The 25,158-nt window shown below is 35.2% G+C and overlaps 1 protein-coding gene across 1 annotated transcript in view; it reads left to right on the top strand.

Annotated features, from left to right (window-relative positions):
* The window catches only part of tenm3 (teneurin transmembrane protein 3), a 776,142-nt gene that overhangs the window by 519,550 nt on the left and 231,434 nt on the right, over positions 1-25,158 (top strand). Inside the window, exons 17-18 of the mRNA XM_030128911.1 lie at positions 992-1,192; positions 13,139-13,324. Coding sequence (XP_029984771.1) covers positions 992-1,192; positions 13,139-13,324 — 387 coding nt within the window. The remainder of the gene's footprint in view (positions 1-991; positions 1,193-13,138; positions 13,325-25,158) is intronic.

The following is a 25,158-nucleotide window of genomic DNA, read 5'->3' as shown; positions in this document are numbered from 1 at the left end:
TTCACCCATCACACCCCCACAGCTCCCTCCATATGGTCCATCAATACAAGTGATAGCGACACCTCCATATTTACACACCTCCACCAATACTGTGTGTGTAATGAGACGCATAAAACGTACAACCAAGAGCAAACAACAAAACCTGGATCAGATCTGTCTGGACCCAAATTTAATAACATGAGTGAATCAATTACAGTCGTTGTCGTTATAGTTATGAAACAATTCTATCAACAACAGGAGGTGGATTTGAGACATTTTCATTCCATTCTAGCTTGAACCCTGCTTATTTGTATATTACACAGTGTTATTCTTTTTCTTTCCTGATTTATGTAGTGTTTTCTGTTTCCACATGCTTATTTTGTCATGTTTTTGAACTGAAACAGGGAACTAAATGCATGTTTTCACTTCTACTGGTTACAATTACTGGGAATGAAAAAAGGATTGTAGACAAAGATGAGGATGAACCCCATGCAGGAGCTGATCTGGACACATTCATACGCTCTCATGTTACTGTTGGTGATGCACAAATGTTACTGCTCAAACTGTGAATGCAGGTTAGAAAACAGACTTCATCTGCAGTTTTATTGTAGCCTAAGACGACAGGAGGTTATGAAGTCAATGAATCGATCCATTTCCTGTCCTTTGTGCACTCATTTTTATCTGTACCTATATATAATTTCTAGTGGGAGATAAGGTCTCAGCCGTATTTAGACCAAATCAGAGCGCACTGAGTCGAACACAGTGTGCTTCAAGTGATTCATTTGTGAAAGAATGGTATTATTTCTCTCCTAAAATCTTTCTTTAATGTGGCTGGAAGCTGTGTTGAGCTACATTGATTCTCACTCAGTGGTATTTGAACACGTTTCGGAGCTCACGCTATGCGCCACATTCAGCTCTTTCATTATGGGCTTTAATAACTGTGTTTTGGTTTTAATCTGCCTGTGGTTGTCGCCTCTGTGTAAGCCTCATCTAAGTGTCTCTGTGTCTCCAGTGGACTGCATAGACCCCAGTTGTTCAGCCCACGGCGTGTGCATTCATGGGGAGTGTCACTGTCAGCCGGGCTGGGGCGGAGCCAGCTGCGAAATTGCCAAGGCCATGTGTCCGGACCAGTGTTCAGGCCACGGCACCTACAACGCAGAGACCAGCACCTGCACCTGTGACCAGAACTGGACCGGGCCCGACTGCTCTTTAGGTCAGTAAACATATGTGTGTGTGTGTGTGTGTGTGTGTGTGTGTGTGTGTGTGTGTGTGTGTGTGTGTGTGTGCAGGGCCGGCTTAAGGCAGGAGTCTGAGGGGCACTTACCCGTGGGCCCCACGAGCATAGGGGCCTCATGATAATCTGTGTATCGTCGCTGTCAGGCGGAAACCTCATAAGTCCAAGTCTCATAAGTAAAATGATTCTAATGGTCAGTCTTTACTTTGGACTGATGGTTTTAGAAATATTTATTAATGGAAAGTGTTAAATGTCTTGTGACTACATCTCTTAACTCCATTCATTTATTTAGAATATACATCGTTTTTCCAATTATCTAAAAATAACTGTTTTGGACATAAGAGTTTTCCATCTGACAGCAACGGTATGTTATCCCTTGAATGCAAATTGTATCATATATGATACATACCCATCAAAGGCATATAGTTACTTCATTAACTGCTAATTTATGTTCTATTCTGCTTTTTTCTATTATTTTTGCAATTTCTAAAAACCTTTATACTCAAACTATTCCATCACTTTTTATATAGATTTGTTTTAATTTATACTATAATTTATTAATCATTTTATGTAGTTTTTATTATTTTGTACGGATTAAAAAAAAAATAAAAAATTACCTATTAAAAAATATATATATTGTACAAACATATTTCACTATTTTTTTTACAGATTTTTTATCTTGTATAAACAATTTTCAATATTTTTTTTACAGATTTTTTTTTTTTTATTTTGTACTAGAATTATCCCATTATTTTTATATAGATTTGTTTTATTTTATAGTAGAATTTCTCAATCATTTTATGTAGATTTTAATATTTTGTATTGAAGTCTCTTAAAATCATTTTACAGATTTTTTTGTTATGTACACAAAAAATGATATCTTTTTTTACAGATGTTTTTATTTTCTTCTCAAATTTTTCCATTATTTTTATATAGATTCTTTTTTTATTTTGTACTAGAATTTCTTGATCATTTAATGTAAATGTTATCATTTCATGCTGAACTTTTTAAATCATTTTACAGATTATTTTTTTTATTTTGTACAAAGATTTTTCAATCATTTTTAAAATAAAATTTATTTAAAATTTTGTACTGGAATTTGTACATAAAAAATAATATCCGACAATTTGAAATCTGTATTCCCAAATGTTGAAACTTCACTCAGAGTGTTCATGTACATCATAGTGACCAACTGTACATTAGAACATTGTTTTTTCAAAACTGAAACTTATAAAAAAAAAAAAATCAACTTCATAGCATAGTAGGGCTGCATGGTTTGAACTGGCTTTCACTTATTTGTAAAAAAAAAAAAAAAAAAAAAAATACCATTCTGAAGACCACTGCCTTCAAGCCAATAATAACTCCTGTGAGTAGCTGTCATAGGGGGCCCAGTATACTGCTTTACCCAGGGGTCCATAAAGCTGTTAAGACGGCCCTGTGTATATGAAAGAGTTGTTTTTTTTTCACTATTTTTGGAATTTTCAGTGAGTTTTTCAGTCATGTAATGTGAAAATAAATACTAAAAGATCATGTTCAGCACCTGTAAAACCACTGTGCTTTATATAATCATTAAAAAAGGATAAAGAAGAGCAGGATCAGCACAAAATGATAACAAAAAAGCAATTACAGAGCAGACCATAATTGAGATAACAGTGTTAGATGGAGTCCTGTAGGATCAGGCATAAAATAAACATGTTGCAAAATAACTATTATGACATAAGGAGGATAAAACAGTCAGTCATGCAGAGGGCTGAGAAGTGATTTAAGGCCTGACATAAGTTTATTTTCTCAGATACTTTCTCTGCAGTTAAAGCATGTGATGGCAGAAAAAAAAAAAAAGAAGGTTCAACTTTACAACTTGGCGAGAGTTAGAAGGAGTCAGGAGAACCTTGCCCGAGGATCTCACACATCATCTTCTATAGAGTGTTAAGTTCAGTGACATAGCCTGGGGCGAAACCACATTAAGGCTTCAGTAAGATCAGTAACATCTCCAAATCAATTCTAAAAGTAACCATCGGCCAGTGAAAAGAACCTACAAGCACAGTGTTCTGGTCTCCAGATGAGTGTGGGAGAAAGCCTGCAGCTGTTTGATACTGGCAGCAAACACGGAGGCCATGTCAAAGTCACAGTTCCACTCTGGACAAGATAAGAGACGAGCACAGACACAAATGGATTCAGCTCTGAAGAGGAGAAAATCAACTTTGTCTGACCATGTTTAATGTGGAGTTTGGAACTTCATTCTTAACCCGTAAAGACCCAAATATCCACCGTCTACCAAAACCATCCACTGATGTAACTGTTTAATACCTGTTGATCTACAAATCCGATCAATTCATGTGAATAATTAGTGTAAAATGCAGTTTGTCATCTTTTCATGGTCATCAGATATGACCCATTTGGACGTTCAGAGGCTCTGTGGTTACCGTGGAAACACCGCCATCTTCTACAACATTGGATCAGTGACAGTGGATGGACACACTGGGTTTATGTATATTGAAAAATAAACAAAATGAACAAAAATTATTAAAAGAAAATGAAGACAAAAAGAATAAAATGTGTAACAAAATTAACAAAAACAGCCAAAGCCATCAATACAGTTAGTAGAATTTATAATAATTAATCAAGTAAATAATAAACATGAACAAAATAAGCCACGAACTGAACAAAATTGAAGAAAAAAAGAATAAAATAGGCAACTGCTACAACACTGATTCACCAGTAAAAGCCATGGAGTTGAATCAGTGACAGTGGATGGACACACTGGGTTTATGTATATTAAATAACTAAATAGAATGAACAAAAATTATTAAAACATGTACAGAATAATACCTAACATGGAAAAAAATGTGACTGTAATGAAAAAAAAAAGAATAAAATAAGCAATAAAATGAACAAAAACAGCTGAAGTCATCAACCTAATTAGCACAATTTATAATAATTAATCAAGAAAAGAATAAACATGAACAAAGTAAGCCACAAACTGAACAAAACTGAAGAAAAAATAAGAAAATAGGTAACTTCTCTAACACTGATTCACCAGTAAAAGCCATGGAGCTGGATCAGTGACAGTGGATGGACACACTGGGTTTATGTATATTAAATAATAAATAAAATGAGCAAAAATTATTAAAAGAAAATGAGGACAAAAAGAAGAAAATGTGCAACAAAATGAACAAAAACAACCAAAGTCATTAATACAGTTAGCAGAATTTCTAATATTTAATCAAGTAAATAATAAACATGAACAAAGTAAGCCACAAACTGAACAAAACTGAAGAAAAAATAAGAAAATAGACAACTTCTACAAGATTGATTCACCAGTAAAAGCCATGGAGTTGAATCAGTGACAGTGGATGGACACACTGGGTTTATGTTCAGTTAATGATGGCTTTGACTGAAAAAGTCACTTTTTCTTCCGTTTTCTGTTTTTTTTTTTTTTTTTATATAATAACCATCAGCTTTACCTTGAGTTTTTATAAACATCTGCATTATCATTGAATTAAATATAGGAAAATACAATATTTACACTGAAAAATCACAAAATACAGAAGATAATTATATAATAAATGGTGATAAATCCCTGAAGGAAGGTTGAATATAGAAAAAACAGTCATTTGTGAACTGACACACAGTACTCCTGGTTCCTTATGGGTTAAAGAACGACACTTTAATGGAAGTCAGACTGTAACTGACAGCTGTGCATCACCCCACATTCACATTTATTCATGATAACTGCATTACTCATCATTGTGAGCTTTTCGCTGCCTGTCTGCCCAGCGTCATCCACTGTGTTTTGTGTATTTACTGACTTTTATTTCCTCGGTATCAGTTCACGTTTGTCTTTTCATGTGGGTTCACACCATACTGGCTCTCATGGTGTATTATGTTGCAGGTGCCAGCTGTTTTTACCCAGACTGGAAAATCAAGTTTTAGTTCGAGTGCACCTGCAACATGCTGAAAAAAATCTGAAATTCACTTCATTTTTATCCCTGAGGGCATTTTATATTTGTTACTCTATCACATTTAGCTTCCAGCTGTTCTTGTTTTACATGATTTCTTTTGTTTTATATTTTCATGACTGTAATTATTCTTCATTCTACTGTTTTTTTTTTTCCCTGGTGAAGATTAGCTTTTGGGCGTCTGAGCGTATGGTAGAGCCAAATCCTGTCACTCGTCCCCAGTGTGGAATAGACAGGAGGTCTGGTCGTGCATGTTGATGATTCGTGCGACAAAGCAGCTATTGTTCCGAACTCTGGACTCTTCGGATTCATTGTCAGCAGAACAGACAGGTCTTACCTCCATCGTTAACATGTGATCTCATGTTAGGTAGAACTCGGTAAAGATGTGTCAGTAGTCGCTTTTCCATCGGACATCTGCGCAAAACTTTACCGATATTTACTAAATGTCGAAAAAACAGCAGTGCGTAATGTTGGTTTTTCCATTAAAACACAAATGCGATGATTTGTTTATTATCACGAGATGTCACAAGCAAGGTTCTAACAGTTTTGGATTTTTCATTCTAGTTTAGTTTTATTTTATTCTGACTTTTTTCCTCTTATTCAGTTCATTTTAATTTGTTTTTAGAGCAGGTTTGATAGTTTTTATCAGTTTTCATTATTTTCTAAATGCTTAGTTTTAGTTTAGTTGTAGTTCAGTTTTAGTTTAGTTGTAGTTCAGTGGTCTCTTTTCTCTTCTCTGTTGTCGTATTCAAATAAATCCCAGACAGGACTCTGCTGCTTTCTCCCAACTTTAGTCTCCATGTTTCCAGGTAGAGTGGAGACCAGAAGACGACTGGAAACCACAAGTGAACACAAGTGACGGACCGTAGTGCTGCTAGCTAAAATTGCTCGAGCAAAATAAATTGCAGAATTGCAATTCTCTGGTTCAGCCCTCTGTCCCCATGTGTTGGGTTTTCAAAGACACTTAAAGACAAAGTGTGTAACACGTTCCTTAAAACTGTCCTCTCCGACAGCCCCTGTGTCAGTGTGTGCTGTATTCACCTGCACAGACACAGCGCTCGCTCTGGATTTTGGGTTTTCCTCTTTGTTTTTGCTGAGTTCAGGACGTTCCGTGGGGGTGTGGTCCTCTGTGGTGTGTTTGTATCTCCAGACAATAACGGTGAACAAAGCCACGCTGGTCCCTTGGCTTGGCTATATATTACCTCTAGAACATTCCCGTAGAGTCCTGTGAATGTATGGGTGTGTTTATTTGTGACTTTGCACTGACAGAATCAGGAAGTAATGTTTTATCTTTATGTCTCATATTTTTGTCTTGTTCTCTTAATTCAGTCGTATGCTCGCTCCACCGATGCTGCTTTCTCTCTCTCTCTCTCTCTCTCTCTCTCTCTCTCTCTCTCTCTCTCTCTCTCTCTCATTCGCAAAGTTTAGAAGAAATATGTTATTTCATCTCATTGTTATGACAAGACACGTCACTGGAGAATGATACCCTGTATTTTTCCATCCTTTAGAAGACTGTCAGTAGATCCTGTCTCATTCATTCCAATGGCAGACGTGAACATTTGCACATTTTGATGAATTCTTTAACCTTGAATAAATAATTAACCCATTATACACAAGCCACATATCTTCTGAACATTCTAACGCTAAAATGTAATTTCCCGGACATAGAACAGGAGAAAATTGACTTGAGGATCAAAAATGTTAAAATGATGTTATGTTGCCTGTAAAGTCTCAGTATTACTGTACTATTTGAACTGTAGTAATCTGACTTTATTCGTCTGCTCAGTATTTTTAATACTTGTGATCACTGAACAGAAAAGAATTGAACAGACAAATTAAACAAATTAAATTCCATTCCATTCCATTAAATTATATTAAATTAAATTAGATAGAATTGTATCGAAATTGAGGTTCCAATAGCAGTACAACACCAAATGTACACACACAAGAAATACCACAAGAAAATAAAAAAATAATAAATCTAAAAAATAGTAGTGAAAAAAACAGACAATTGCACATTAGAGAGTACTAGAAGAGGCAAGTAGCAAAGTAGTAATAAAGTGGTAGTAGTAGTAATAATAATAATATTCATCATCATCATAATTATAAATAGCTTATTATGTCACAATATTATGATATACACAATATGTCTATATGTATGTGTGTAGTTTAATAATCAATTATAAAAGTAATAATAAAGTGATAATAGTAATAGTACCTGTGACAACTATATATAAGTCATATTACTACTACTACTACTACTACTACTACTACTACTACTACTACTAACAACAACAACAATAACAATAATAATAATAATAACCATCATCATCATCATCATCATAATTATAAATAGCTTATTATGTCACAATATCATGATATACACAATATATACAATATGTGTATATGTATGTGTGTAGTTTAATAATCACATGATAAAAGTAATAATAAAGTGATAATGGTAATAGTACCTGTGACAACGATATATAAGTCATACTACTACTACTACTACTACTACTACTACTACTACTACTACTACTAATAATAATAATAATAATAATAATAATAATAATAATAATAATAATAATAAATCATCATTATCATCATCATAATTATGAATAGCTTATTATGTCACGACATTATGATATACACTGTGTATATGCATGTGTGTAGTTTAATAATCACATGATAAAATAATAAAGTGATAATAGTAATAGTACCTGTGACAGTGATATATAAGTCATATTACTACTACTACTACTACTACTACTACTAATAATAATAATAATAATAATAATAATAATAATAATAATAATAATAATGATAATAATAATAATAATCTAAATTACCAACAAAAAGAAAACAGAGTGCTCCTTGGAATAAACGACCTAAAGCCCTCTCACCACAGAAGTGCAGTTTCATGTCATGGTCCAAACTTTCCCTGCACCGTCTTGGTGTACAGCAGTTCATTTGTGTCGTCACAGTCGCACACAACGCTGCTTCTTTTATTATTTTTGTTGGACAGGGCCAGACAGCAGTCTAGTGCGTAGATACCCTATAAGTTTCTTTTTTTACGACATCATAAAGTGTTGTGCGGCGGCAGCGTTTTACAGTGCTGTAGAGGGGAGTCGCACAGAGGCTTAGAGTGACAGTAGTGACAGCAGACAGAGGTGATAGAAGAACACTGAAGGAGGGCTCAGTGGATCAGGACCAGACTGCAGAGGGTGTGTGAGTGTGTTTGGGGTTCTACACCGGCTCTCACATCTAGACTTCTGCAATTGTCTTGTCAAGCACATCTCCAATTAAGTGTTCACATACCCAAAAACTATAGACACTCTGAAACGCATGTGGAGCATATTTGCAGTTTCGTCAAACTCTCCTTCTTACTTGACATTTGTTTGCACACACACACACACACACACACACACACACAACAACAGCAACAACAACAACAACATTGAAGACATATTCCAAATTTTACAGACTTCAACCCAATGAAAGCTTCCAGAAGGTGATAGAATACAATACAACAGTATAGAACAGTATAGAATAGAATAGAATGGAATGGAATAGAATAGAATAGAATAGAATAGAATAGAATAGAATAGTGTAATATAGTATGGAATAGAATAGAGTAGAGTACAGTAGAATAGAATGGAATAGAATAGTGTAATATAGTATGGAATAGAATAGAATAGAATAGAATAGAATAGAATAGTATGGAACAGAATAGAATAGAATAGAGTGGAATAGAATAGAATAGAACAGAATAGAATAGAATCTGTAGAATAGAATAGAAAAGTATAGTATAAAATAGTATAGAATAGAATAGAATAGAATAGAATAGAATAGAATAATATAATATGGAATAGAATAGAATAGTATAAAATAGTATAGAATAGAATAGAATAGAATAGAATAGAATAGAATAATATAATATGGAATAGAATAGAATAGTATAAAATTAATGGAATAGAATCGTATAATATAGAATAGAATAGTATAGAATAGTATAAAATCTATAGAATAGAATAGAATTATATAATATAGAATAAAATAGTATAGAATAGAGTACAGTAGAATAGTATAATATAGAATAGAATGAAATGAAATGGAATAGGCTTGATTGTCATGCCAGTTATGCAGTGAAATTGCAGGTGGTCTCTACCAGCGACAGTGCACTAACAATTAATAGCAATACAATAAAATACAGACATATATTAAAAAAATATATAAAATATAAAATGATAGATCAAATAGATCAAGAAGAAGACTGACGTACAAATGACTGTTTTTTCCACCAAACACTGCTTCCTGAAGTGGTCCTAAGTTGAAACATGAGCGTTATTATGTTGCAGCGGACACTTGTTGAAACAGTAACAACAGTTCATGGTCTGAAAACTCTGCAGAAGTGTCAGTTTTAGTCCAAAGCATGTGCAGGTCAGTGGTGTGTTCAGTATCTCCTAGTTTCATGTGGTCGTTTTAAACCCTTGTACACAGACACGAGCAGATTCCTACACAAATGCACATGCAGTCGAATCAAAGACAAACTTGTTAAGAAGCAGCAACTCATAATTGATTTTTTAATTTCTTTTTCATCAGCTTGTCTGGACCGGTCATTATGTTTCTAAAGGACTTCAGAACCTCACTCCTCCTTTCTACTCCGCTCATTTATGAAGCAGAGTCACTCTTGCATGAATATAATGAATTACATTGTCAGTGTGACAGAAAAACGATAAGATTCAAGAATGGTTATTGTCATTATGTGTGCACATAATGACATGTAGACTGGGAGTTTTAGGCTTAGATGGTACTTAAATACTCCGATATATTAAATGAAAATAGTAGAAACACAAAATGAGAGCACTTTCTAAAGCATACTATAAGAATATGTACAACATGTAAAACAAAAAAGAAAAGAAATGTAACAGTATGTTATGCTGTTGTCCACATCTGTTCATTTATTGCTTATGTTTCTAGTTTGTTAATGAATGGGATAATGAGGTCACAGAACATGTGATTAGTGTACTGTGATTCAGTCCGTTAAAATTAAGAATATTGTAGTGACCACAGCCCCCCTTTGGTGTCTACGATGAGTAACTTCTAATTTTAAAGTGAATTTTCAATTATTGAGTATTACTATGTAATACTTGAATGTCCATTAATCCTTGCAAATATGGTACTGGTCACTGTTAGAGGTGAAAAAGCCAGGAAATACACTGCAGTTTATGTTTTCAGAATTGAATATTTTTGACTTTAGTGTTTTGAAGATGAAAAATAAAAACAATCTTAAAAAGTACATACTGTTTCTTTAAAGTTCTAAAGGGTTTCTGAGTTAGAACTAGTGTGTATAAGCATTAATTGCTGTATATTTTGTATATACAGGGTTTATACGGGCCATTAAAAAGCACTGAAGGTCATTAAATAGATTTTGTGAAAATTCCGACTTAAATGACTTTAAAAAAAGCATTAAATTTGATGTCCAGAGGCATTAAAATATTAAATACACTTGATGGAGAAAAAAAAGTCAATGTTACTCACTATTTATTTTGATAATTTTGTTTTCCTACTCCTTTTCTAGCATGTATAATTTCATTTCATTTTTTAAATTTATTTTATTTTATAGTTTTTTTCTTTTGTTTACTTATCAACCTTTTATGTACCAGTACTGATATTTTGCTGGTTGATTTCTGTTTTGCTTTCACTGTCTACGTGTTCAAAATAAAGACTTCAATTAGTGAATTATATAAACATTTAATAATTTTGATCGGAACTATAACTGTGATGATTGACAGGTGGAACCCTTTCAGTGGTTATTGTTTATGGCCGATACATGAAGTCACAACACCGGATGCTTGGAATACAACGTGCTGTGAGCGTGTTCATGATGTGGCGAAAGAGCAGAGGGAATATTAGCAAATGTGGGAAAAACAGGAAAATGCAAGTTTAAGCAGAAGTGATTAAAGGAGGAGGAACTATTCAGAACCAGGTTAAAGCCTGTCGACGATAAACCGACATAAAACTATATATAAAACTGTATCTGCAGTCGGACAGGGGCATTACATTAAAGTAGCATTAAAAAGGGCATTCAATTAGATTTACTGGTACCTGCAGAAACCCTGATATAACAAATAACATAATTCCAAACATCTTCCAAAGGTAGAATTCAGATAGTGTGTGCAATATTGTTATCGCAATATTCAAAAGTTATATCGTGAAAATCTGATATTGTGCAGCCATAATGTCCAGTGGAATGCAAAATGTGTACAATAGTATGTGCAAATGAAAATATGAAAGTGCAGCTCAGTGAAAGTCACAGTTTCCAGGTGTATAAAACAGAAAATAAGACTTAAGAGTAAAATATAATGGACAAAAGTCAATATAATTCCCATATTTATCTCTGTGCAGCAGTGAATCATATTCCTCCCACGTACACATCAATATGTACTTGAACACACCCTATATTAGGTGATGAAATATGAAAAAGGACCATGTTTGTTCTGGATAAACTGACCTGAGGATTGATTAAAACAGGCAACAGACCCTTTTTTTTTTCCCCCCACAGCAATGTTTTACTGTTATTTTTCTTTAAAAAAATGAACTAAGAACTTACATCACCCTAATCCTGAGAGAAAAATACAAATCCGCACATACAGTACATACATACCTAAAAGTAGTATTTTATACATTTATAGAAATAAATAAAATGACATTATAATTCTAAAATCAGACCATACTGTGTACAATTGTAGCTCAGAATTGGAAATCAAATCAGAACTGAAGTAACAGCACCTTAGTTTATTTATTGTTTGTTTCATAGTTTTCATATTGTGTATACAAGAGAACTAAAGGTACGTACCAGTACCGTGGCACATTGATGTCAACATTAACCAGGTTTGAAAACACCATTACATTTAGATTTGCATCTTTTTTTTTTTTAAAAGGAACAAATAACAATGAAACCCGACAAACAATACAATGAAAAGAATACTAAGACATAGTCAGAATAAAATAGTTAAATTGGTGACGTAAACATAAGATTAATAAATAATAGTAAATAACAATAAAAATAATAAAATAAAGGGGGGGTTACATTGTCTCAAAAAAATCCATAAACAGTTGCCATTTATTGTAGAATTTGTTCAAGTTTCCCTGTTTTGAATATCTAATGTTCTCTACTTTTAAAAGGACATAACTGTTACAACCTCAGACTAGTGGAACCCAATAGCATGTGGTGAACGACAACAGACAGACTCCAACGAGCGTGAAAGGCAAATTAAAGTTTATTTGTTCATACATATGCAGAAGAAAAGCAAACTCTGATAAAAGGAGAACCAAGGGCGTCACCGAACCGGGAGATAAACACGAACTAAACCAAGGGAACCGGACCTGAAACACAGCAGAGTGTGGAGTTTAAAAACACACACCGGGAAAAGAACACAGGATGTAAACCGAGAGGAGAGAAATGTGACGGTCTGAACTCACACACAGACTCAATTAACAAAAACCCAAGCACCAGGAAACCACCATACAAAGCACACCAAAATGACAGAGACCATCTTACCAGCATGGAAGTGAAGATGAGTTGCAGGGCTTCTGAGCAGGAGGAGAGCTTGATTGCAGATCAGCTCCTGGTGTGGGCCATTACCTGGTCAATCACAGAGGGGGGGGGGGAGGAAACAGAAGACAACCAAACCAAAAAGTGGGTCATGACAATGACCTCATTAATCCATTGTGTGCTGGAAGGGGCTGTTGTAAATTTCCAGTTAACAAGGAGGTGGCGTTTAGCAATCAGTTGATTTTTTTATGCAACACTTTTTACTGAAAGTTGCTTGAAGTTCCAAAAGTTGAAGACGGTGACCCGACAGGTGTTCAGATACTGACCCGTGTGGAAGTGGAAGCTGATGGGTGTGTGCGGCGTCTGCAGTTGTGTGTGAATAAATGTCCTCCCCGCTGTGTCCAACAGAGGTGTGTGAAGTGGACTGTGGCAGCCACGGCGTGTGTTACGGCGGAGTGTGTCGCTGCGAGGAGGGCTGGACGGGCAGCGTGTGCGACCAGAAGGCCTGTCACCCGCTATGCAGCAAGAACGGCGTCTGTAAGGAGGGCAAGTGTGAGTGTGACCAGGGATGGACGGGGGAGCACTGTAATATCGGTGAGTAGAACCTACACCCCATCTGTTTTTTTGTTTTTTTTTTCTAAAACCACAATTTCCCTCCTGATTGTTTGTACTTTATTTTTTATTGTTTTAATATGAGGCACGAAACAAACAGAAATGGTCCCAGGTCCGGTCAGACATTTACAGACTGTTTACTGTCCACAGATTGAATGAAAACGTCCCATTTTTTCCAGTACTTTACACCCTTGTGCTGTTGTAGGCGGAGTTTGTATGGCATCATTTCCCTTAGTTGACATTTTTTATCGCCAAGGAGATTGAGGCAGGGTCCTTTTTAAGCCAGTATTTGGTGATGGCTTTTCTAAATCGATAAATGTCACTTTCCCATAATTCCTCTGGGGGAATGCTAAAAAACAAAGTAGCCAATGACATCAAACTGAACACCAAAATCTGAATACATCAATTTGATCATCTCTCCCCAAAAACCAGAACACGTGTGATCTGCCTCCAGTGGACCACACTCCCTCCAGCAGAAAAATGAACTCCAGAAAAAAGGGGTTTTCCTACAGGTGGAATAAAGAAACGGACCAGACATTTCCACCAAAAACCCCTCCATGTTAATGAGTTTGTAGTCCAGTTTGGAGACTTCCATCCCTCTGACCACATCTCATTTGATATTTCCTCTTGCAGCTCCTTCTCCCATTGATTTTTTTGAAAATATATCTCATTGTCTTTTGAATTCAAAGCTGTATAAATTTTACCAGTGATGTTTCTGTTCCTGGAACCTTTAACCCTTTCATGCATGAATTGTGAGAACCTTAGTCAAGATTTAAAAAAAAAAAAAAAAAACAGAGAAAAATCTCTTTTTTTTTTTCAAACATTACAAACATTACCAACAGGTTAATGACTGAAAAGGCACAGGCAGAAGCAAAATGCTTCTATTAATGCCTGCCCTACAGAACAAATTCAGCTATCCAGCATCCAATATAGGAAAAAGAAAAAAAACAAAAAAAACAAAACAATGCATCCAAGCAAACAAACAAGCGAAACATAAAAAGGTGAAAATAAACCAGAGAAATAGAAAACTAAATTACCAAATTAATGGTAATTTAATGTAGAATCAAAAATAAATAATTTACCTATTGCTTATTAGAGTTTAACAGTTGTATCCTTCAAAAATTGCCTTACGTACCATTTTTTAAATATCAAAAATGGACTAATGACACAATTTGGGGTTGTCTTTTTATTGTTATTGTGATGGTATTTTACTGGTTCAGCCCATTTGAGATTGAATTGGTCTGTATGTGGAACCTGAAATGAAATGACTTGGACTTCAGTGATTGTAAACATTTTTGCATTTCACACATTCATCCCACTGGCTGGGTCGGACCCTTTGGTGGGCCGGTTTTGACCCCCGGGCCGTATGTTTGACCCCTGTTCCTTAACCCTGTAAAGCACAGGTGTCAAACATGAGGCCCGGGGGCCAAATCTGGCCCACCAAAGGGTCCGACCCAGCCAGTGGGATGAATGTGTGAAATCCGAAAATTACACTGAAGATATGAACAATCAATGGTGTCAAAATCCTTTTACTTCAGGTTCCACATACACACACATACAGTCCAATTAGATTTCCAGTGGGTCAGAACCAGTCAAACATTATCAGAATAACCTGTAAATAATGACAACCCCAAATGTTCTTTGTTTTTTGGTGTAAAGAAGTAAAATTACTTGAAAATGTTTACATTACTGAACTATACATTTACAAAAAAAAAAAAAGTGAATAACCTGAACAAATATGAACAAACAGAAATGTCTTAAGTAAATGCAATTTGACCAATATTCTGCCTGTTACTAAATGTTTTGTGCGATTGTAACGCACATGTGTAAATGATAAACTGATAAACTGAGGCAGAATATTGGTAAAATTGCACTTGTTTTTTTTTTTAAGACAATTCAAGTTTCAACTTTGTAGACGTAAACCTAATAATATAATTTGACTTTTTTAACTGTTATTATTTCACTGGTCTGGACCACTTGAGATCAAATTGGGCTGAATGTGGAACTGAACTAAAATGAGTTTGACAGCCCTGCTGTAAAGCCTGAACCATTCAATCATTGACAGAAAATTCCAGTTCTTTGAAACTGGAGTCTTTATTGGTCCTTCTGAACAACCAAGAAACGTTCTTTTTCAAATATTAATTTCCATGAAGGAGTTTTAATTTTGTATCATATTTGATCCATCAGGTCTCAATGCTCAAATATTATTATTATTGAACAAACAAAAACATAATATAACACAAACATGTCTAACAAATTGGTCATTTTTTTTCTAAATTGTCAAAGCTCTTCCTCCTTCCTCATTAACCCTTTCATGGACACTGGTCACTCCAGTGGTCACTCCAGTGGACAGTTCTTCTCCAGCTGTTCTCTTGTATATTCATGGGTTTTGTTGGTTTAGTTCCAGATCATCCACAGTGGACACTTATGCACCATCCCATAATAATACACTGACATTCAGACCATTACTGTAACTTTGCTGTTCTAGATAAACCTGATCTGCACTGACATGTTTGAGCATAAACCACTTGTTTTTTATGAGACACAAAGGGTTTTTTTTGCCTGTTATCTCCATGAAATGAGGGATAACTAGCATAAGAATATGTTCAAATGTGAGAAAACATCAGATTAGCAGCATTAAAAATGTTTGTAGTTCATTGTTTTCATATCACTTTCTTAAGGGAGAGGATTAAGGACACTGGAAAATAAAAAAGTTGTATTTTTTTTTTTTATTATTCTGAAAAAAGTCAGAATTCTGACTGTTTAACCCTGACCATATTTTCCATATTTCCCTGACCATGCCTAAACAGACATACCCAAAGTAAATGAAGAATTCCTTCTCAATAATAAGGTTCATATGGATGTTCTTGGTGTCTGTGGACATTTACAGACCTCACAGAATCTATTCCCATTGTCTAAAATATTGTATCTATTACTATGCCTGAGTAAACTGGAACAAACTAAAAGAGAAAGTAGAATTTTTTATCCTCGCCTGTTTTTTTTTTTTTTTTCGGCTGGATTGACGATGATATGCATCAATTAATTGTTCGTGTCGGAGATTTTAAATAGCGTATATTTCACCCCACAAAGATTAAAAATCATGTTTGAGCATTAAAGTTTGCACTAAAATACACTTTGGGTGTACTTTTATTAACATTAGGGTCTAAACTTTGAGCAAAAGTTGAAAAAAAACATCCATTGTCCTGATTTATTATATTTTTATAGTAGATGAATATTAATATAATTTTTTAGCCCTATCAGCCCGCAATAGGGCTAAAGGAAAACTCAGAATTCTAACTTTTTTCTCCAAATTCTGATTTTTTTCTCAGAATTCTGACTTTAATTTCAAAATTATGACTTTTTTTTCTCATAATAATAATAAGAAATACATTTTGGACCTCAGTTTATTGTATTTTTTTCCAGTGGCCCTAATCCTCTTCCATACTTTCTGATATCGGGTTTTAAACAAACGTTTCTTTACTTCAAAAATTAAATGCATGGACATTTTTGTAACTCCATGAAAAAAAAAAATCAATCACATTGTTTTTTCATGCCTAAGGGGGAATAAAAACACTCAAGAAAAAAATCCTGCCTAAGGTTCTCATAAGTCATGCATGAAAGGGTTAATGTCAGTCTTGTAGTGTCACTGGAAAGGCCTCTGGTGAATGAACTCCTCCCCCTGGTGGATGATCTGTGTATTGCATGTATCTAATTGTATACATCAGGTTCTTCAAGAAGAAACATATCACGCTGATCATGCAGAGGTGATACGTTTGGCGTTACAGGGTTAAATCATGGTCATTTAGAACACTGCTTCTCCTAACGTGCACGATCACCACCTTCTACGCTGTCATGTTTGCTGTTGTGCGAGGTTTCACCGCTGCCGTCTAGTGGACATATTGTTTAACATTCACGCTAGCGTAACAAAGCGTACATTTGTACGTATGTGGGCAGTGGCAGGAGCATAAATGAGCCTTAACACATTCTGTGACACCAGTGTGTTGCACTGAAAAACAGGGCAAATGCCAAGATGTGGAAAGTTCATAATCTCTGTTTTTCTACCAGTTTTTCTGGAATGAGTTTTCATGTGAAAATAAAGCAGTAAAGGAAATATTTCACAGTGGTAGAAGCCGTTATGGACTCGCTCTATTCTGAGGGAACCGCTGCTGCTAATGAAACAGATGTCCAGACAGTATGTGTGTGTTATCGCTGCATTCCAAAAAACATGAACCATGATATTACCACTCCTGAAAATGAGCTCCAGGTTGTAAGGAGCAGAATCGTCCTTTAGAGTGAGTCAAGGTTGGCCATCTTCCAGGGAAGTGCTGTCGTCGACTCTCTTTTATTACTTCAGGGGAAGCTAAGAGGGTGCACCGGTTACCGTGACGATCTCCATCCTGTCAGATCAGTTTACAAGTGAGCTCTAAAAACCTTATTTTTTCATACAGTTAACACAATGTAGGAAGATTCTACGAATCAGCAAGGCTTTTCAGGAAACGAGATCTGTAAATGTTTAATGAGGTCAGAGGTCGCAGAAACTCAACTGGGACATGGGAGGAAACAGAAAACAACATGATTCAACTGTGGTTGGTCCTTTAACTTCACTTTCACTGTCGATCATAAAACAATAATGAAATCTGTTAAATGCTATTAGTATTGGAGATTACTCTGCATGTTTGGAATTAAAGCGTTTTGTTTGGTCATTCTAAATAGAGCTGTGGTAAAGACCCAAACCAACTAAACCAAGATCAGTTATGACCAGAGCGCATCAAAGTCTGAGCAGAAATCTAAACTATTACACATTCAGTATACAACCAAATGAGTTAATTCATCTGTAATTATCTTTTAGAAGATTGAATTTCTAGCAAAACATTTCATAACTTAATGACATTTTTTGGAAGACTTACTTTGTCAACATGAGATCAGTGAGAACCCATGCAGTTTAAAGAACGGGATCAGTGTGAAAATAAAATGGTGACCTTTTGACCTTCAAAATATGTTCTGAGATTAGTCTCCATAACAAAACCAATGTCAAAGGCTTCAATACTAGCACTAAACTTAGTAGTAGTAGTGGTAGTAGTAGTAGTAGTAGTAGTAGTAGTAGTAGTAGTAGTAGTAGTAGTAGTAGTAGTGGTGGTGGTGGTAGTTTTATTATTATGAAGCTTATTTTATTTATTATTTTATATACTTATCATACATACATACATACATATAAATAAATATATATATATATATATATATATATATATATATATATATATATAGAGAGAGAGAGAGAGAGAGAGAGAGAGAGAGAGATAGATATGTGCTGTGTATGTTATAAAATAGCATTACTTTATTATTATTATTATTATCATTATTATTATTTCTTTATTATAATCATTAGTAGTTTTATTATTATGAAACTTACTTTATTTATTATTTTATATACTTATCATAGATAGATAGATATACATGATGTGTATATTATAAAATAGCATAATTACTTCATTATTGAGTTGTTATTATTATGAGTTGTTTCTTCTTCTTCTTCTTCTTATTATTATTATTATTATTATTAGTAGTAGTAGTAGTAGTAGTTTTATTGTTATGAAACTTACTTTATTTTATGTACTTATCCTATATGTATGCATGCTGTGTATGTTATAAAATAGTATAATTACTTCATTATTATGAGTTATTATTATTATTTATTACTTTCTAAGGTGCAGTTGCCTGTTTTTCACTACAATTTGTATTATAGCTATTGTTATAACTGTTTTCTTTCTTTTTGTCTTGTAATATTTTCACTTAATTTCCTGAGGGATCCATAAAGTTCTATCTAATCTAATTAATCTATAAAGTTTCATACTAATGATGCCTGCTGATAGTAAAAAAGAACACTTCTAAAGTCCATGTCTAAGCTGAAGTGGAAGGTGCGTACACTCACTGTCCACTTCAGTAGGTACATTTGTTCAAGTGCATATTAACGCTAATATCTGACAGACCGATCACGTGGCAGTAACTCAGTGCATTTAGACATGCAGACACGGACCACATGATCCGCTGAAGTCCAAACTGAGCATCAGAATGTGGAAAACAAAGGTGACTGAAGTGACTTTGAATGTGGCGTCTTTGTTGGAGTACTTCAGACACGACTGATCTGCTGGGATTTTCACACACAGCCATCTGGAGGGTTTACAGAGAATGGGCTGAAAAAGAGAGAATATCCAGTGAGCCGCAGCTCTGGGGGTGAAAATGCCAGTTGATACCACAGATCAGACTGGTTATGTGGATAAAAAAGACAACAGGTACTCAAACAACCACAGGTCACAGCTGAGGTATGCAGAAAAGCACCTCTGAATGCACAAGGTGTAAAAAGCAAGCCCAGGCCACTTTATTAGGCACAGGTGGGTCTCACGGGGCGTACCTAATAAAGTGGCCGGAGACTGTATTATCCACAAAATAAATTGCAACTAAAATGAACTTAAAAGCACCCTCGTTGTTCTTCAGGAGCTTTAAAGCTTTATCATTGCTTCAAGAAGTTTAAAAGTCTATGTAAATGGAGTTCAGTTTGACGCTCATTAATTAGGTCTTAAATAACCTCGAAAGGATGCAACACTAACGATAAGAAAACCCACTTCACACTGCTGCTCGGAATGTTTGTTTCACAGCCGTTTCACCCCGAGTCGAAGGTATAAGTTCTTTTATATTGAGTGTTTTAAAAGAGAGTTTTGGTTGTGCTTTTGGGAGCCTTGTACAAAACCTTTAGAGTCCAGTTCAGTTTAACCCATAAAGACCCAAACATCCACCAGCGACAACGTCATTTACCAATATAAAAAGATAAAAAACCTCTTGACCTACTAATCCTATTAATGCATGTCAATAATCGGTGTAAAATGCAGTTTGTCGTCTTTTCGTGGTCATCAGATATGACCCATTTGGATGTTCAGAGGTTTTGTAGTTACCATGGAAACACCATCATCATCTCCAACATTGATTCACCAGTCAAACCCATGGAGTTGGATCAATGACAGTGGATGGACACACTGGGTTTATGTTCAATAATAAATAAAATAAATAAAGTATGTACAAAATAATAACTAACGTGCAAAAATAAGCAAAAAATGGACAAAAATGAAACAAAAACGTATAAAATAAGCAAGAAAATGAACAAAAACAGCCAAACTGAACAAGAAAATGAACAGAAATGAATAATAAATCAACAAAATAAGTGACATGAACAAAAGTAGAAAAATACAGAACAGTTAACAAAATGTAGAAAAATAAACAAAATAAGTAACAAAATGAACAAAAACAAATTAAATTCCAAGTAAAATGAATAAAAATTAGGTTGTAAAATCCATGGAGTTTAATAACTGACAGTGTATGCAGACACTTTGTAAGTTAATGATATATTTTACTCTTCATTTTTCTGTTTTTTAATATCATAACCTTCAACTTTGATCTGATCATGATTAATGAATTAAATATAGGAAAAAGGTATGAATACATTTCACTTGAAAATGCAAAATACAGAGCATAATGTTCGAATAAATGGTGAGAAATCACTTAAGAAAGGTTACAAATAGAGAAAGTTACATGATCAGTGAATTAAGTATAGGAAAATACATGATTTTCATTGAAAAATATAAAATACAAAACGTAATATTAGAATAAATGGTGAAAAAGGTTACTAATAGAGAAAGCTTGTTTTATAACCAGTGGAGTTTGATGAATGACAGTGGATGGAGACACTTTATGTTCAGTTAATGATCTATTTTACTGAAAAAGTCACATTTTCTCTTTCTTTTTTCTGTTTTTTTATATAATAACCTTCAACTTTAATTTGAGCGTTTATGAACATCTACATGATCAGTGAATTAAGTATAGGAAAATAATTAAATTTTCATTAAAAAATATAAAATACAGAACGTAATATTAGAATAAATGGTGAAAAAAGCTTACAAACAGAGAAAGCTTGTTGTAAAACCATGGAGTTTGATGAATGACAGTAGATAGAGACTCTTTATGTTCAGTTAAGGATATATTTTACTGAAAAAGTCACATTTTCTCTTTTTTTCTGTTTTTTTTTTTTTTTATATAATAACCTTCAACTTTAATTTGAGCATTTATAAACATCTATATGATCAGTGAATTAAATATAGGAAAATGCATGATTTTTTTTAAAATTGAAAAATGTAAAATACAGAGGATAATATTAGAATAAACGGCAAAATAAAGTTACAAATAGAGAAAGCTTGTTGTAAAACCCATGGAGTTCAGCACCAAAAGGCAGACAGACTACCATTCTGCTGTTATGATGGTGGACAAGACAAGTAATAAATACATACATACATACATACATACATACATACATACATACATACATACATACATAAATGGACTTTGATGAATGACAGTGGATAGGGACTCTTTATGTTCAGTTAATGATATATTTTACGGAAAAAGTCACATTTTCTTCATTTTTCTCTTTTTTTGATATAACATTCAACTTTAATTTGAGTGTTTATGAACATCTATATGATCAGTGAATTAAATATAGGAAAACACATGATTTTTTTAATTGAAAAATGTAAAATACAGAGGATAATATTAGAATAAACAGCAAAATAAAGTTACAAATAGAGAAAGCTTGTTGTAAAACCATGGAGTTCAGCACCAAAAGGCAGTAAGACTACGATTCTGCTGTTATGATGGTGGACAAGACTAAATAAATAAATAAATAAATACAAGGACTTTGATGAATGACAGTGAATAGAGACACTTTATGTTCAATTAATGACATGTTACTGAAAAAGTCACATTTTCTTCATTTTTCTCTGTTTTTGATATAACCTTCAACTTTAATTGGAGCGTTTATGAACATCTACATGATCAGTGAATTAAATATAGGAAAAAATGGAAAACCCAGGTCATAATATTAGAATAAATGATGAGGAAATCACTTAAAAACAGGTCAAACCCAGAGAAAACTTGCTTATGGACCTGGGTGTTTCTGGGTTAACTGCTGTAAACTGAGGAGCTCTGCAGCACTACCTTTCCTTGTTATTTTCCTCCGTAGCCACAGTACAGAGTGCGGGGTTGTTTTTGTAAGTGAGTGTCCGTGGCGAGGTGAGGAAGCCCGTCCTGTTGTGTTGTGATAGTTAACGGTGGAACAGAACGAGCGGCGAAGGCCTCTGCGGCGGCGTCAGCTCGCCGCCGAACCCTTCACTTAAAGAGCTATTTGTTGTCAAACAGACCGACAGCTACAGTAACGCCGGGAAAGAGCTGCAAATTGGCTTCAGTTATTGTCACTTACACACACACTGACACACAGGGAGAGCATAACAACAACGAGATGACGAGAAATCCATTTAGAGCGCTTAGCCAACAAACAGCCTGTTTGTTTAGAGGGATTGTACGGCCGGGGGATGATTGATACTGGAGCCGCTCTGTTCACATCTCCATATTCTGTGAGGGAGGCTGCCGTGACCCCTGTCTGGATCAGTCTCAATCATTTAATGTGGGTTTTTTTTTGTTTTTTTGGTTGTTTTTGCTGTTCTTTTTTTTTTTTTTTTTTTACTGTCCTAGCTAGGGATGGGAATCGACAAGAATTTAAGGATTCCATTATCGATTTTGCTTATTGATCTGATTCCTTATCGCACAGGTGTCAAACATGCGTCCCGGGGGCCAAATCCAGCCCACCAAAGGGTCCAGTCCGGCCCTGGGGATGAATTTGTGCAATGGAAAAATTACTCTAAGATATGAACAATCCTTTTAGTTCAGGTTCCACATTTAGACCAATTCAATCTCCAGTGGACAGGATTCAGTCAAATACTATCAGAATAACATAGAAATAATGACAACTTCAAATGTTTATCTTTGTAAATGTGAATATTTTCATGTATTTACACTAAAACTTTGTACTTACTTCTCTTTAGACATTTCAGGTTGTTCATATTTTCTGCAATTTTAACAATATTCTGCCTGTTACTCAATGTTTTGTGTGTTTGGAGATCCACTGTGATCTGTCAGTTCTAATGTACATGTGGAAATGATAAACTGAGGCAGAATAGTGTTAAAATTACACTCATTTTTTGAGTTTGTTCATGTTATTCACATCTTTTCAAAGGAGAGTTTGTAGATGTAAACCTTTTCATAATGTAAATTTACTTTCTTTGCTCTAAAACACAGAAAAGTTTGGAGTTGACATAATTTATATATTATTATTATTATATTATTTCACTGATTCCGCCCACTGTAGATCAAATTTAGCTGAATGTGGGACTGAACTAACATGAGTTTGACAGCCGTGCCTTATCGATTCTCATTGGATGAAAAAATAAGAGTACAAACAGGTGTGTTTGCGTTAACTGTCTTCTATATTTCCATCTGCACAGAAATAGAACATATACAGTATGAACAAATAATAATAACAGATGATGCTGGGCCTGGTTTGGGGGGGGGGGGGGGGGGGTGGCATACAGTGAAAGTGAAACTACAGACTCTATTAATTCCTCTATTGTCACATTTCCACTACGTGGAACTGGTTCCACTCTGCTCGTCTCCTGTTGTTGTGCAGCTCATTTCCTTTCCCCTACCTTCAGAAACTTGTATTTGAAGGTGGTCCGATGTTTGTTCCCTGCACCGGAACCAGAACTGGGCCCGGATGATGGCCTGGTGTTCACTCTGCTGTTAGATTCACAAGCGTCACTAAGTATCGAATCAAATACGTGACATTCCTGTAAATGAATCACAGTTGGACAAATGTTTGAACAGACTGGAGGGATTCCACCTTTAGAAGAAATGGAAGCTTTGACAGAGTTCAACTGGACCTGGTGTGGTCTGTTTGGACCTGGTGTGGTCTGTTTAGACCTGGTGTGGTCTGTTTAGACCTGGTGTGATCTGTTTAGACCTGGTGTGGTCTGTTTAGACCTGGTGTGATCTGTTTAGACCTGGTGTGGTCTGTTTGGACCTGGTGTGGTCTGTTTAGACCTGGTGTGGTCTGTTTAGACCTGGTGTGGTCTGTTTGGACCTGGTGTGGTCTGTTTAGACCTGGTGTGGTCTGTTTGGACCTGGTGTGATCTGTTTGGACCTGGTGTGGTCTGTTTAGACCTGGTGTGGTCTGTTTGGACCTGGTGTGGTCTGTTTAGACCTGGTGTGGTCTGTTTGGACCTGGTGTGGTCTGTTTAGACCTGGTGTGGTCTGTTTGGACCTGGTGTGATCTGTTTGGACCTGGTGTGGTCTGTTTGGACCTGGTGTGGTCTGTTTGGACCTGGTGTGGTCTGTTTGGACCTGGTGTGGTCTGTTTAGACCTGGTGTGGTCTGTTTAGACCTGGTGTGGTCTGTTTGGACCGTTTCTGCCTCAGTTCCATGTTGTCTATGTTCTGACCAAAACAATGCAGCGTTCGCGTGACGTCATTGCACATGTGCAACAGAGGTGGAATCGATAACAGAATCGTTAAGCAAGCAAACGATTCCAAGGAATCGAGCTACTGGGATCCGGTTCTGGATTCCCATCCCTAGTCCTAGCTTTTGCAGTATCTCTCAGTTTCCTCCAAAGTAGCTCCCACTGGTGTCAATTAACAGGGAAATATCACAGCGTTAATCAGCCCTCTGGACCCATAATTCCCTGGGCCATGACCGGCGTTAATGTCCGAGACCAATGTAATGATGAATACAGATCTGTCCCTTTATTTCTGTCTTTGACTGAACTGCTTCATGTCTAATTGAATTTCTACCTCTGTCTGCCTTCTTTATTCATCCTCCTGATGAATCACACTCTGACGGCTGATCGGCGTAATGGAGTCCATCTTTTTTTTTTTTTTTTGTGC

The sequence above is a fragment of the Sphaeramia orbicularis genome, chromosome 1 (genome assembly GCF_902148855.1).
Source record: "Sphaeramia orbicularis chromosome 1, fSphaOr1.1, whole genome shotgun sequence".
NCBI lineage: Eukaryota > Metazoa > Chordata > Actinopteri > Kurtiformes > Apogonidae > Sphaeramia > Sphaeramia orbicularis.
The sequence above is the reverse complement of the archived record's forward strand: the minus strand, read 5'-3'. Positions and strand labels throughout refer to the sequence as shown.